We start from the raw sequence: 16,632 nt of genomic DNA on the forward strand, positions 1-16,632 counted from the left end.
TTTATAAAAGTCAAGTAAGAAACCAGTTACCATAAATCTTTTTACAAAGATAAACATGTGGCTTTACCACTTTTAAAAATTGTTAGAGAGGTTTATAATTAGTGGTTTCAAAAATAATTCTAGGGAAACTAGAGGTTGAATTATATATTATTATAATGTGTGACATCCTAAATATATCTATGACAATAATACTGCAGTGGAGGTTGGGTGCAATGATGCACACCCGTAATCCCAGCTACTAGGAGGGTGAGCCGGGAGGATCGTGAATTTGAGGCCAGCCTGGGCAATTTAGTGAGACTCTGTCTCAAAAAAACAAAAACAACCTGCATGGAGAGAAATTTAAATTAATCTTTGGACCTGCTCCTTTTTTGGCAAGTATATTTCTTTTTCAAAGCATTTGCTATTACTGATTAATATTAAGTCTCAAAAAATGTTTCCACTCGAGGTACTTATATTAATAATGAGATAACAAAAGTCTCAAGTAGTAATAATAATATGTCTACAAAATAAAACAGATTGTTCTTGCATCTTTGTTATTATAACAAATATACTTTAAGATAGACTTGGAAATAAAAAATACTCGAATCCTTATAAAAGGGGTGAAAAGGAAAAGAAAAATATGTTATTAAAAAATCTGAAATACACTTTAAGATAGACTTGGAAATAAAAAATACTCGAATCCTTATAAAAGGGGTGTAAAGGAAAAGAAAAATCAAAATATGTTATTAAAAAATCTGAAATCTTTGCATTTCATGTGCGCACGTGCGCGTGCATGTGTGTGAGGGGGGTGTGGGTGTATGTGTGTTTTAATTTGAGGTGTAACCCAGGGGCATTCTACTTCTGCGCTATGTTCCCAAGCCCTGTTTTATTTTTAATTTTTATTTGAAAACAGGGTCTTGCTAAGGTTGCTGAGCCTGGATTTGAACCTACGATCCTATCTCAGCTTCCCAAGTACTGAGGTTACAGGCGTGTGCCACCATGCCCAGCTGTCCTTGCATTTCTTAAGAACTTGACTTGTCAGATCACAGCTCTTCTTCTTTCTGGCCGAGCCGTGTTTCTCAGCACTCATCCATGTGATAAGCTGTCGAGTTTCCATTTTGCAGGTTTCAGTTTGAATTTTCTTGAATGTGTGCAAAACTGGTACTGGACTTGAGACGTTTGGCTGAATAGGACAAAAGTATTATATTTTAGCTCAAGTTTAATTCTCTAAAAATTATTCATCATTTCTATGTACACCACAGTATTTGTCTATGTTTAAATCTGAATAGATCCAATCTTCTAAGAATTAAAATCCAAGTCCATTTTTCCCCAACCTCAAAAAAAAAAAAAAAATTCCTTAGTTAGAAACTATACAAGACTTTGTACCAAAAAAGAAAAAGGAAAAAAAAAAAAACTGTTATGGCTACTTGGCTTGGTAATTTGTTTTGAACTGACAGTTAAATGTGAATGTATCTCATATTTTAATTTATTTACTTATTTTTAGTACTAGGGATACAACCCAGGGGCATTCTACCTCTGAGCTACACCCCCTGCCCTTTTTATGTTTTAATTTTGAAACAGGGTCTTGCTAACTTGCTGCTAAGCATCTCACTAAATTGCTGAGGCTGTCGTTGAACCCGTGATCCTCCTGCCTCAGCCTCCCAAGTACTGGGATTAGAGGTGTGCGCTACCACTACTGGCCGTTTCTCGTATTTTCGAAATGAAAAGCAACAGTGCCAATGTGAGAGCATCTTACACTGGAAGATTAGGAATATCCTGACTTCAGAGGTTTGCAACCAGAAGAGAAGTAATGATTTGAAAGATAAACAGTGGGACTCAGGTACCTCTTTTTTTTTTTTTTTTTTTTAAGCCCTGCAGATAATTTGTTAGCCAAGAAGGAGAACCACTGCTGTAGTTTCTATTAGGGTCTCCCCGTCCACCCCTGTACACGCACAATTACCATGCGACCCCCTGGACCAATGTGTTTGCATCAGTCTGCACTAAAGGGAAAGTGTAGGGCTGGGGATGTAGCTTGTTGGGAGAGTGCTTGGCAAGGATGTAAAAGGCCCTGGGTTCAATTCCTAGAACTTACAAAAAGGTGGGACAAAACAAACTAATAATAGCCTAAATTCAAAGTCCACTTAGGCCTTTCTTTAATGGATTAGGGAAGCAAATTAAATCAGTGTTTTGGTTTTCGTTTTTGTTTGTATGCCATTTCTTATTTAAAATTAATAACAGTAATCTAACTGGGTTTTGTTTTTGTTTTTACTGGGGCTGTTACTAGGGATTGAACCCTGGGGCATTCTATCTCCAAGCTATACTCCAAGCCCTTGTTATTTTTTATTTTGAAACAAAGTCTTGCAAAGTTGCCGAGGCTGCCTCAAACCTCAGTCTTTCCCCAAAACTAGGATTACAGGATTGTGCCAAATGCCCAGCTTTTATATCCTTTTCCCCCCTTTATTTAAAAATTAGGTGTATTAAAAGCAAAATAAGAGCCGGGTGTGGTGGCGCACGCTTGTAATCCCCGCACTTGGGAGGCAGAGACCGGAGGATCGTGCTGGTTCGAAGCCAGCCTTGCTGGCTTAAGAGACCCTGTTTCCAAATAAAAATATAAAATAGGTCTGGGAGTGTAGTCCGGAGGTAGAAGGGCTTCCAGGAACCAAAAAAAAAAAAAAAAAAAAGAAAAGAAAAAGTAAAGTACTAGAAAGTTTAAGGGGTTAAGAACTCATATATCATAGGTTTCTAGACTATGAATAATAAAGAGAAAAAAAAGTTTAACTATTTCCCTAAAACATTCTCTTATTTAAAAAACGAAAATTACTCAGGGGCAAGCCCATTCTTTCATTCTGACAATACACAAGAAAAGCCATGACTCAGGAGCCACCCTTCTCCTGCCTTAGCCTCCTCCCAAGTAGCTAGGCGGTATAATTTTTAATGCAAGGCTATAATCGAAACAAATGAATAATCATAAGAAACTTACGTAGAATGAGTTTGCGTTTCTTTTGCTCCGAGTGAAGAAAGCTACTAAGGTAGAAGACAACAGGTAGGAAGAGGATGAACACAGACACAGCAATCACAGGCGCCGTGTCACTGCAAGGGACGGAGCAGCTGAAAGTTCGACTCCAAAGTTTCCGAGTTATGTTCATCTGGAACAACAAATAATATTCTGTTATATAGTTACCTTGTCTTCAGTTTCTAATAATTATTTTGTCAATAATCAGTGACTATCAATTCATATCAACATAGAAATATATTCCCTTGTGTGTGTGTGTGTGTGTGTGTGTGTGTGATACTGGGGTTCCTGGAAACCCTTCAACCTCCAGGCTACACTCCCAGACCTATTTCTATACTTTTTTTTTTTTTTAATTTGGAAACAGGGTCTCTTAAGCCAGCGCGGCTGGCTTCGAACCTGCGCGGTCCTCCTGTCTCCGCCTCCCAAGCGCGGGGATTACAAGCGTGCACCACCACGCCCAGCTGAACATAGAAATATATTCTAATTTCATAATCCTGACTAAAGTATCCCAGAATGTCAGCCACTTAATACTTGCAAACAAAAAATTGCTATTAATAGAATATACTTAGACCCTTTTTTTCCTTAAATATTACTATTTTTGAGAGTCTATTTCAAATCAAGTACTATTCTAGGCAATAAGGGTAAAGCAGTAAAAAAAAAAAAAAGTCCTCATGATATAACTTTTTTTGTTTGTGTGGCTACTGGGAATGGAACCCAGGGACATTCTACCTCCAGGCTACACCCCTACTCGTATTTTATCTTTTATTTGGAAAGAGGGTTTCTCTAAGTCACTGAGAGACTCCTTATGCTACAGAGGCTGGCTCTGAACCAGCGATCCTTCTGTCTTAACCTACCAAGTGCTGGGATTACAGGCATGAGCCACCACATCAGCTTGGTGTAGCCATTGTAAGTGCTTTTTTACCATCCTGGATAGTATTGGCCACTATGGTTCCCTCTGAGCTGCTGTTATAATAATGCGCTCATTATTCTCGGCTATCAAGCTCATCAATTTGCTTGAAATCTGTTTGAGCCAATAATTTGTTTCCCCTAATGCCTTCTCAGGCAGCATACTGCCTAAAAGGGCATGATCGCCATCTAGTGGTGACCCATGTAAGGACAGCTATGCAATGGAGAAAAAAAGCTTTGTTGCCCATTTATTAAATCAATATATATTTATTAAAAGTGCCGGGCGTGGTGGCACATACTTGTAATCCCCGCGCTTGGGCGGCTGAGACAGGAGGATTGCACAGGTTCGAATCCAGTCTCAGCTACTTAGTGAGGCTCTCAGCAACTTAGTGAGACCCTGTTTCCAAACAAAATATTTAAAAAATGGGTCTGGGAGTATAGCCTGGAGGTAAAAAAGCCCCTGGGTTCCACACCCAGTACCACCAAAAAAAAAAAAAAAAAAGTCCACTATATGCCAGCTGTTATCCTATATATTGAATAATGAGCAAAAAGACTAGATCCTTGTCCTCATGTAGTTTATACTTTATTTTCAGGTTGTAATAGATGTAAAAAAAAAAAAAAAAAAAAGCAATAGGTTAGGCATGGTGGCACATGCCTAAAATCCCAGTACCTGGGAGGCTGAGACAGGAGGACTGCAGGTTGGAGGCTAGCCTGAGCAACTTAGCGAGACCTCGTTTCAAAATAAAAATAATAAAACAAGGAAGGTACAGGACCAAAGCACCCAAGACTCTGCATCTTGTTGCTCTGCGTGTCCTGCGGTACAAATGCCAGTGTACTGCTCGGCAGAAGCAGCACACTAAGAAAATTAAGGAGCTGGGTGTGGTGGTGCACGCTTGTAATCCTAGTACTTGGGAGGCTGACACAGGAGGACCACAGGTTTGCGGCCAGCCTCAGCTACTAAGTGAGGCTCTCTGCAACTCAGTGAGACCCTGTTTCAAAATAAAGAATAAAAAATAGGGGTGGGGGTATACCTCGGAGGTAGAATGCCCCTGGGTTCAAGTCCCAGGACTGCAAAAAAAAAAAAGAAAAAAAAGTAATGAATTATCAACTCAGTCATAAAGTATCTGATTTTCGTTTTAGTTTGACACACCTAGATATTCTACTTTATAACTTACTGTAGTTATTCCTTACTACTCTGTACCTACTATAGTTATCTCCAGTTGAAGACAGCATATACAGCTTCCAGTGTAACTCCGAGAGTTGGTATACTGAAAGGACATTAGCCTTGCAAAGCATGCCTCATGTCAGAAGTACTTACCGCATCTTCCACGTCGATGCACAAGTGTGTTCCAGGTTCAGCCTTATTTTCAAGCTCATTCATTTTTTGCATTTTAATATATAAACTACTCAAGGTTTTGTATGATTCACGGCAGTTTTTGCACACTTCTGAGAAATTTTTTGGTGGTAGAAGACTTTGTGCACTCCCCTAAAATAAAAAAGGCGGATGTAATCCACACAATATACATTACACACGACACCTCTGTAACGTCAACTGTTTGCTCTCCTAAAGGACGGGAGGCAATCTGGTAAGTGAGGTGCTGAGCTGTGATGTGGGAAGGTTACTAAATCATGTATATTACAGGTCCCCAGGTTAAAACCCTGGTATGTCAAACACATGGCAAAATATCTGGCACATTTAAAGTGCCTCTAAATTTTGAAGACCGCCACACTAGCCAGTATAAAATGAAGACACGAGCTCCTATACCAAATCACCAGTAAGTACACACCAAATTCCCCAAACTAACTCGTGACAAATCTGCGCTTATCTACCCCACTCCGCTGACTTTACCAGTCAGCCTCCTGAGAGGACGCAATCACCGGGAAGAAAAAGACAGCAGAGCCCAGCTCCCACTCGGTTCATCTGTGCAAGACCCCCAGGCCAGGCGTGCTAGCCAACAAAGAGGGACGGATACCGCAAAGGGCCGGATAGCCTACAGTAAGGGGAGTAGCAAATCTCAAGACTGACACGTGTCCTTTGAAGAATGAGTTTACATCTTTGCCTTCTGTTCACTTAATTCTTTATAGCCTGAAGAAATAACACTAACTGAACACGGGAAGAAAGAGAAAAGAACAAATCAACGTATCTAACTGATGTAGTCCCTACAATGTTGCCCTCACCATCTACTGACAGAAAAAATAACTCTCTTCTTAGTCGGCCACAAGAAATAGCCTAGTGCCTGTTTTTCATAGAACAATTGTGCATGTAGCTAAACTCAAAATTGAAAATCGAGCACAGAATCTTTGTGTGTGTGTGTGTGTGTGTGTGGTGCTGGGGATTGAAACCAGGGGCATTCTACCTCGGAGTTATGTCCTCCAGCCTTTTTACTCTTTTTTTTTTTTTTTTTGGTGGTGGTACTGGGGTTCCTGGAAGCCCTTCTACCTCCAGCCTACACTCCCAGACCTATTTTATACTTTTTAAATTTTGGAAAGAGGGTTTCTTAAGCCAGCGCGCCTGGCTTCGAACCTGCGCGATCCTCCTGTCTCAGCCTCCCAAGCGCGGGGATTACAAGCGTGCGCCACCACACCCAGCCTTACTCTTTATTTTGAAACAGGGTCTGACTAGGTTGCTGAGCCTCGCTGTTTCTGAGGCTGTCCTTGAACCTGCAATCCTCCTGTCTCCACCTCCCAAGTACTGGGATTACAGGCATGTGTCATCACACCTGGCTCGTGCGCAGAATCTTGATGGGTATAACTTAACCACTTTTATTAAAATTCAAAATGCATGTATCTTTTGGTATAATAATTCTATTTCTAGGAGACTACTGGACAAACTCTTCCAAGTGCTCCAAATTATATGAAAAAGGGCTGTCTATGGCAGCAGTCTACACCAAAACAAAGCCTCCCCAATAAATGGTGGTATAATCCTACAGGGAATTTTTATTTATTTATTTATTTATTTATTTATTTATTTATTTATTTATTTATTGTGGTACTGGGGGTGGAACCCAGGAGCTTTCTACCTCTGGGCTATACTCCCAGACCTTTTTTTTAAATATTTTATTTGGAAATAGGGTCTCACTAAGTTGCTGAGAGCCTCAGTAAGTAGCTGAGGCTGGCTTCGAACCTGTGCAATCCTCCTGTCTCAGCCTCCCAAATGCGGGGATTACAAGCGTGCGCCACCACGCCCGGCTTAGTTACACCCTTTTAAAAATGTATGAGGAGGCAGGATTCTAGGACAATGACAACACAAGTATGTGCCGTGTCTCCTCATGTCTTCATCACAGATTCAACAGTGGAGGCTAAACCAGGCGCTGAGGAGCCCTGCCCACAGGCATTCTCCATAAGAGAAGGCTGAACTACAGGTGCACCACTCGCAGGGAAACTGCCAGAATCTCTATCTCCCAAAGCACCCACTTTCTAGAGCCACAGGAGGCTGGCGCAAGAATCTCGCCCTTCCTGTGGGGACACGCTTTCACTGCCTCTCCACAGTCACCAGGACAGGATGGGTTCCCAGAGAAACCATCTGTAAACACGACACAAGGTAGAACTTGGCAATTAAACCTACTCCTGTCCACTCATCTGAGCTGAAAGCTGCTGCCACAGCCAGTATCAGCAGTTTTACCACGACCATGTGTCTGTTTCGATGTCTCCCACCATCCTTGCCCCAGCCACTCACATGCCCCCTATAAAACAGGTCTGCATCCTTGAGACCTCTTTACTATCTCCCTACACTCATGCTCATCCAGTCTTATGACTGTGGGTACCATTTGAACCTGGGCACTCCCTAAGTTCCATCTCCAGCTCGCACCTCTCCCCTGAGCTCCAGTATCACTTAAAACACCATGGCCATCTGCCCTGGGATGTGTAAGTGGTACTTAACATGCTCAAGACAGAATTCTTAACCTGACGCCCCACAACTTGTTCCTCCCACAGCACCATCCTCCTCTTGGCCACTATCAGCCCAAACTACCCTCTGCAAATTACCCAATCTACCAGCAAGTCCTGTCAGACTTCCAAAATATATCCTGAATTCGTCTACTTTTCTTTAATGCTGCACACAACTCCCTGGTCCCGCACTGCCATCGCTCTCCCGTGCCACCAGCCTCCTCGCCAGGATGTGACCTCTATTCTTGCCTCCCTTCAGCTGAGTCCTCCACGGAGAAGCTTGGGTGCTGTTTGTGTGGGGAAGGGTACTGGAGATGGGACCCAGGGGCATTCTACCTTTAAGCTATACTCCCAGCCCTATTTTTTTTTTTTTTTTTTTTTGGAAACAGGGTCTCACTGAGTTTCAGAAAGACTCCCTAAATTGCTGAGGCTGGCCACGAACCTGCAATCCTCCTTTCTCCGCCTCCCAAGTACTAGGATTACAGGCTTGCACCACCATGCCTGGCCCGAGTGCCCTTGTAGCATGTAATGACACCGCTTAACATCCTTGCTCGCTTGAAGTGGCCTCCCACTGTGCTTAGAATTTATAATATTAAACACACGATTTCTTTTTCTTTTCTTTCTTTTCTTTTTTTTTTTGCAGTATGGGGGATTGAACCCAGGAGCACACTACCTCTGAGCTATACCTCCAGTCCTATTTTATATTTTTATTCTTTATTTTGAAATAAGGTCTAACTAAGTTGCAAAGGGCTTCCCTAAGTAGCTAAGGCTGGCAATGAACCTGCGATCCTCCTATCTCCTATCTCAGCCAAGTACTGGGATTAAAAGCCTGTGCCACCATACCCAGCTTAGATACACTATTTCTAATATATTTAAAACCTGGATTTAAGGATTCAGATTATTTATTTATTTATTTATGATTTACTTATTTTTTTTTTGGTGGTACTGGGGTTCATGGAAACCCTTCTACCTCTGTGCTACACTCCCAGACCTATTTTATATTTTTATTTGGAAACAGGGTCTCTTAAGCAAGCAAGGCTGGCTTTGAACCAGCAAGATCCTCCTGTCTCCGCCTCCCAAGCGCGGGCATTACAAGCATGCGCCACCATGCCTGGTGGATTCAGATTATTTTAATGAATTATGAGATCCTATTTTGATCTGGTAAAGAAGTAGCTAGTGTCCAATCTTGGAAGCTGGTAGACCCAAATAGATTTCCCAAAATTTTTTAAGATAAAAGATGGTTAAATGTAAATAATAAGCCATAAAAGTATTAAAATAAAAATTTTAAATAATCTCAATGTTGAAAAAGCCTTTCTAATGTGATACAAATACCGCAAACTATTAAAAATTGATAAATCTAACAAAATTAAAGTTTTCTTCATGACAAAAAAAAACCCACAATAGAAAAACAACAAATTAGGAAAAGAAAAACACATGAAACTAACATCACAGAAAAAGGACTAATTTCGAAACAGGCATGGTGGCGCACGCTTGTAATCCCCATGCCTGGGAGGCTGAGACAGAAGGATCGCATAGGTTCAAAGCCAGCCTCAGCTACTTAGTGAGACCCTGTTTCCAAATAAAATATAAAATAGGGCTGGGAGTATAGCCCGGAGGCAGAAAGCCTCTGAGTTCCACACCCAGTACCACGAAAGAAAGAAAGAAAGAAAGAAAGAAAGAAAGAAAGAACGAACTAATATCTTTCTAATATATTTGTTAGAACACTAGTCTCTTAAACCAAAGAGTTCCCTGATCAAATAGATCTGGTAAACCTAGTACACTAAAACCACCATTTGGAGGCCAGGCATGGTGGCCCACATCCGTAATCTCAGATGTGGGAGGCAGAGACAATAGAACAGCAAGTTCAAGGCTGGCCTCTGCAACTTAGTGAGACTCTGTTTCAAAATAAAATGGAGCTGGGGGTGTAGCTCAGGAGTAGAATGCCCCTGGTTCAATCTTCACTATCACAAAAATAATAATAATAAGAGTGTCACCATTTGGAGTTTTACAACATAAATTAGTCTACTAAAGGTTCTGAAGTCCTATAGTAAAGCATTCCCAACCTTAGCAGAATTCGAAACCCTGTTTAGACAAACCATCTTACTAATGTCCTACAGAACACATTCTGGGGATTGTATGGGAAATCATTTTTGTTTTTCTAAGGGAAATTCATAATGCTGTGTCATCACATTTATTAAAGAGAAAATCATATATAATTATACCTTAAACATGTTTATATCTATTTGTGGGCATTACTTATTATGAAGTTTCCAGATTACAATTTTGCCAAAGTTCCAATCGTACCCTTCACCACCACCAGGCCAGTTCCAATACCAAAATTCAAGAGTCAGAAATGGAAACAATGAAAACCTACAGGGTAGAATTCTGAAAGCCTACCATACACATCAAAATTCAACAATGTTACCTTCCTAAACATGCCTCTGAAAGTAGACAACATATAAGCAAATATGGAGCAAAGAATAAACTTCCTGTACGCAGATCCATAGTGCATTCAAAATACTTTACTGCATAAGCAAAGTCGAGATACATTACCATCAGAAGGAAGAATGCTGTACTGAAGTTAAACAGTTACTCGTTACAGTCACACTCATCACCTGGGCAGATTCTCACTACAAAAATACTTGGCAGTGTGCAGGGCGGCTTTTGCTATCTTTGCTTTCCATATAACAGAACTGAAAGTTTTGCTATCTGTAAATGGAAGAACTGAAGAGCGGGAAATCCAGGCCCACTAATTCCTCTACATAATGAGTACAGATAAATATCAATAATTAATGCTAAAAAAAACTTAGAATTACACAGTATTTATTTGTACCAGACAGCATTTTAATCTCAAATATATGTAAAATACCTGAAGGTTATGCTCAAAGCAGGTCAAGGTGAGGTTAAATTGATTGAGGAAAGATACTGTGCTGTTTGATAATTCTTCACTGTTGTTTGTTAAACAATCTGTCAAAAAAAGTATATTAATTTATCACAAACAATAATGTTATCATTTATGTCTCAAGCTATCATCTTCTGTTCTGCACTGATGTAATTCTTTATTCCAGCAAGCAGAAAGTATTCCAAATAAAATATTTTCCAAACCAGGTACAGTGGCACACACCAATAATCCCAGCTACTCAGAAGACTGAGACAGGAGGGTCACAAGTTGAGGACAGTCTGGGTAACTCAGAGAGACTCTATCTCAAAATAAAAAGTGAAAGGGGCTAGAGATGTAGCTCATTGTAAAGTAATTCTGGTTTTAATCCCCAGTACCAAAAAATAAGGAGAGGGAGGGAGGGAATTTTCCAAATGCATGAAGTTTATCCCTATTAGTTTCCAAAAGTTTTGTTGAATAATAGCCATTGTCATGAAAATTTTAAAACAATTGCATACTCTCCTCTCTTTATAAAAACAATATGCAGTATCAAATAAAGTTGAAATTGTCTTTTAATTGTAAACAATCATAATCATGAAAATCAGCTCTCAAACGCTATCTTTTTTTTTTTTTTTTCGGGTCTGGGGATGGAACCCAGCGACATTCGACCCCCGAGCTACACCCACTGCCCTATTTTTATTCTTTATTTTGAAATAGGGTCTCACTGAGTTGCAGAGGGCCTCACTAAGTAGCTGATGCTGGCCGCGAACCAAGATCCTCCTGTCTCAGCCTCCCGAGTGCTGGGATTATAAGCGTGCGCCACCATGCCTGGCTTCAAGTGCTATCTTAACAGCGGCATTTATTCATAAAACTATTTAACTTGTATTAATTTTCGGAGGTAGAATGCCCCTGGGTTCCTTCCCAGACTGCAAATAAATAAATAAGAAAGTAAATAAGGCTGGGGATGATGGAGGTCAGTAGTAAAGCATTTGCCTAGTATGCATGAAGTCCTGACTTCAATCCCTAGCACAGGCACAGAAGAAGGTATCTTTCTCAACCAAGAGTAGAGAGTTGCAACAATCAAATCAAATAGGATTTGATGGATGAGACTCAGTAGGCAGAAACTAGGATATGAGATTAAAGGACATTTTGGGAATGATGACAAGTGGCAACCACTACAAGGAAAGCTGACGTCTGCTGAGTACTCCTCCTGCGCCAAGCAGTATGCTTATGCTTTAAATACGTTTACTTACTTCATACTTGCCATGATTCTATGAAGCGAGAACTATCATTATCTCTATTTTAAAAATAAGGAAGAGAAGTTTAGGGAAATTACAGAGGTTGCCAAGGGCCACAGTAGAAAGCCAGAAATTGGATTCGGTCTGATAACACATTCACAATGACATTCTTTCTGTGTGTATGGTACTGAGATCTGAACCCAGTGGGGCTCTACCTCTGAGCTACACCCTTAGCCCTTTTTAAAATTTTTTATTTGGAAACAAGGTCTCAGTAGGTTGCCAAGAGTCTTACCTGAGTGGCTGAGGCTGGTCTTAAACCTGTCATCCTCCTGTCTCCATCTCCCAAGTACTAAGATTGCAGGTAAGTGCCACCACATCCAGCTCAGAACTATATTCTAAACCATTAAAAAGTTTGATATTATGCTGAATACGGTGGTACATGCCTGAAATCCCAGTACTTGAGAGGCTGAGACAGGAGGACCACAGGTTCAAAGCCAGCCTCGCCAACTTAGTAAGGTCCTCCCCAACTTAGTGAGACTCTACTTCAAAATAAAGAATAAAACAGGGCTGGGAGTGTAGCTCAGAAATAGAAGGTCCCTGGGTCAATCCCCAGTAACATACACACAAAAAAAGTTTGGTATTCAAGTTAACAAGCACATGCCATGGCTCCTCCCTCCAGCACCCCTAGGCATCTTAAACCACATGGGGGTTCAGGCAGTCTCCTCCAACAGATGAGAGGTAACTGAGAAGAAACCTAAGCCTGGTGAACAGGCAGCAGTAACTAGCACTGTAAGACTCCTGTGGGAATCAGAAACAGGCTCCTCCTCTGGGTGGCTGAATTACAAAAGAGTACCCTGTCTCAGAATCCAGCTAGAAATCAGCACATTCACCCCTCATGCAAAACCCCTGTGCGGGGCCCTTCTGCACACACTGAACACAGGGCCCCCTTGATAAACCTATTCCTAGATTCTTCCCTACTCACCTCATGTACTCTACAGCTTTATGCTCCCAAGGACAAGAGTTCTTTATGTTCTCTGCAGCTTTATGTTCCCAAGAACATGAGCCCCACATTAACTGTCCACCCAATCATTTGACAATCTGAAGGCTAACTGGATGTACACATATGCGATCTCAGCCACTCCTACACTCAGGCATGAGGATCACAGGTTCAAAGCCAGTCTGGGGAACTTCCTGAGACCTGTCTCAAAAAATAAAAAGGGCTGGGATGTAGCTCAGTGGTAGAGTTCCCCTGGGTCCAATACCCAGTCTGTCTGTCTGTCTGTCTGTCTGTCTGTCTCTCTCCTCTCTCTCTCTCTCTCTCTCTCTCTCTCTCTCTCTCTCTCTCTCTCTTCTCTCTCTCTCTCTCTCTCTCTCTCACACAAAAAAAATTTTATATAAAAATAAATATCTGATAATTTGACAAATCAGGATACTAAGCCAGAGAAATAAAGTAATATACTTAGACTCATATATCAAGTTAATAGGGCACCAAAATATTAAATATACTTTTCAGGTTCCTGTATTCTCTTAATTTTATCATCTTTCTTTACTTGGGTTTAGTACACCATCTATCAGCTTTTCCAAAATTCAAATACTAAATAAGAAAAAAATATGTATATAAAAGCCTCTTTTAATTCGGGTTTAACATCATCATGAAGTACCTTAAATCCTTTTAGGAATGAGGCAGTATTGATGTAAATAAAAACAAGCACAATTACACATATGTAGAATTTTATACTATTAAGACTGAACATTCAGGTTTTATGCTTGATATCTTGCAAAAAAGTTGAGGGAACACGATTTCACCCAGCGCAGTGCATCTGTTTTATAACAAGTTGCATCAGGACCATGGACGTACACAGCAAAAGGATTAAAGGAGCACTCAGCTGGATGTGGTGGTGCACGCCTGTAACCCGAGCAGCTGGGAGACTAAGGCGGGTGGACTGCAGGTTGAGCCAGCCTCGGCAACTTAGGGAGGCCCTCGGCAACAGAGTAAGACCCTGTTTCAAAATAAAAAATTGTAGCTCAGAGGTGGAGTGCCCCTGTATTCACCAGCATGAAAAAAAAAAAAAAGAATGTATGTTCCTACATTCCCATTCAAGTGGTATAAAGCACTTGACTATGTGAGAGCAATGCAAATTTCTTCTATATAAGTTACATAATTAAAATAATTTCATAATAAAAAAGTAATTTATAAACAAAGCTTCTCTGAAGAGCAAAAGGACTTAACCACTTCTCTTTTACTGACAATCATTTACTTTTCACTTAAGATAATTTGAAAATTAAACTAAAAGCTAATATAGACTGGTCATCTGATTAACTATTGAACTAATGTAGTACTATCAAAGTTTTTTTCAATAACTGTTAGATAAAGTCATTATAAGGCAAAAGGAGTTCATTATATAATGAGGTTAAAAATGTCTCCAATAAGGCCGGGAGTGGTGGCGCACGCTTGTAATCCCCGCACTTGGGAGGCGGAGACAGGAGGATCGCACAGGTTCAAAGCCAGCCTCGCTGGCTTAAGAGACCCTGTTTCCAAATAAAAAATATAAAATAGGTCTGGGAGTGTAGCCCGACGAAGGGTTTCCAGGAACCCCAGTACCAGAAAAAAAAAAAAAGTCTCCATTATTAAAGAGCTCTGACTTCCTGATTCAAACCTATATATTAGAAATTAGTAAGTTAAAGAACATTAGTAATAGCTGAGCGTGGTGGCGCACACTTGTAATCTCAGCATTTGGGAGGCTGAGACCAGAGGATCGCGGTTCACAGCCAGCCTCAGCTACTTAGTGAGGCCCTCCACAACTTAGTGAGACCCTGTTTCAAGATAAAGAATAAAACATAGGGAAGGGGATGTGGCTTGGAGGTAGAATATCCCTGGATTCCATCTCCAGACCTGCCCCCCAAAATAATATAGAATAAAGCTTCTTATAAACACTATGTGAAGTGGTCATTATGAATTTTTTTCATCTCAGATAATCAATGGCGCTACATCAATGACAGCTTGCAGAGTTTTGGTCTAAGTGAGGGCTCCGGCATCAGCTCAAGAGGCATTCTTACGGTGTTAAGAAACCAAGGGAAGACAGAAGTCTGCTGAGTCATCAAAAGGAAAATTATAAACCGGGCGTGGTGGTGCACGCTTGTAATCCCAGCATTTGGGAGGCTGAGAATGGAGGATCGCGGTTCATGTACAGCCTCAGCTACTTAGTGAGGCCCTCCGCAACTTAGTGAGACCCTGTTTCAAAATAAAGAATAAAAAATAGGGCAGGGGGTATAGCTCGGAGGTAGAGCCCCTAGGTTCCATCCTGAGACCCACAAAAAAAAAAAGGCGGAAATTATACATCCTTGCAGCATTTGGCATCTATAATGAGTTTGTATTAAGATCTCTGCTGTTTCAAAACTAGTTTTTAAAGAAAACAACAATTACCAATTTTTGAAAAACAGGGCAAGCTTCAGAATCTATAGAATAAACTGTGGAAACTTTATAATTAAATTTAATAAATGAGCCAGGTGTAGTGCACATGCTTGTAATCTTAGTATTTGGGAAGCTGAGACAGGGGGGTCACAGATTAATTCTTTATTTGGAAATAGGGTCTCACTAGGTTGCTGAGAGCATCACTAAGTTGCTGAGCTAGCTTTGAACCTGCGCTTCTTCCATCTCATCCTCCCAAGTACTGGGATTACGGATGTGGGCCACCACACCTTGCTTCACATGAATTTTAACAAAAGTAAATTTCTAAAATGGGTTATGGAACTGGGAGTGGGGGTGCACTCTTCTAATCCCAGTTTGCGACCAGCCTCAGCTACTTAGTGAGGCCCTCCACAACTTAGAGAGACCCTGTTTCAAAATAAAGAAAAAATAGGGCTCAGAGGTAGAATGCTCCTGGGTTCCATCCCCAGTACTGCAAAAAATAGAGTAAATACTTAATATACCATGGTACACTGACAAGGAAACGAAACTTGGCAGAGGTATTTTCCCACTTACAGTTTTTCTAAATATGAATTAAAGAAAAAGTTAAGTCCTTATAGAAGTTAACCTACTTAATGACTTATCATCATACAAATCTTTAATTCATTCTGTCCTTCCTATACTGTGGCTCCTGCCTTTCTTCACATTTTCTTACTGGTCTCTTTCTTTTCCAAAAGGGTTCCACCAAAAAAGAGGTCTTTGTATTAAAAAAAAAAAAAAAAAAGCTTTGAAATTCTAGGTTAGATGTTTAAAATCATCAATTAAACAATTAAAGGTTAAATAATTTTTTAACCTGCAGTACTTCTTGCTGCCTTTATTATCCCACAGGCATGACTAATCCCCAAGATATTACAGTATAGAACTCTTTCTTAATAAACGCTGACTGCTAAGCAGTAGGAAAAATGTTGGCCTACATGATAAGCTACAGCATCAGCCAAGGTCCTATCTTCCCTTTCTCCTCTTGTGCTTCCAGAACAGGAAACACCTACTACTCTCTGACATCTCTGTGCCTCTGCACCCGATGAGTCTCTATCTGCCAAGTCCTTCCTCTCAGCTCCACTACCTGAAACCACAACCAAGCATGAAGCCGAGGTTCAAAAAGTACCTCTCCTACCACATCATTTCAAATGCTCCCCAGATAATTTTATTTTCTACTTCTCCCAAAGCCTCCAGAGCTTTGCTAAAGCATTTATTTGTCTGCCCTAGGTTACATTAATAGGTTTATTTCTCTTCCTCTCTAAGTTATGAAACCTGAAAGAATGACCTA

The 16,632-nt window shown here is 40.6% G+C and overlaps 1 protein-coding gene across 1 annotated transcript in view; it reads right to left on the reverse strand.

Annotated features, from left to right (window-relative positions):
- Positions 1-1,106: 1,106 nt before the first annotated feature.
- OSTM1 (osteoclastogenesis associated transmembrane protein 1) overlaps positions 1,107-16,632 on the reverse strand; it is a gene marked incomplete at both ends in the record, with an annotated part of 28,284 nt that continues 12,758 nt past the window's right edge. Inside the window, 4 exons of the mRNA XM_080700781.1 lie at positions 1,107-1,162; positions 2,960-3,125; positions 5,217-5,384; positions 10,653-10,750. Of these exons, the coding sequence (XP_080556907.1) occupies positions 1,107-1,162; positions 2,960-3,125; positions 5,217-5,384; positions 10,653-10,750 (488 nt within the window). The remainder of the gene's footprint in view (positions 1,163-2,959; positions 3,126-5,216; positions 5,385-10,652; positions 10,751-16,632) is intronic.

This window comes from Muscardinus avellanarius, assembly GCF_963383645.1.
Source record: "Muscardinus avellanarius genome assembly, chromosome: 8".
NCBI lineage: Eukaryota > Metazoa > Chordata > Mammalia > Rodentia > Gliridae > Muscardinus > Muscardinus avellanarius.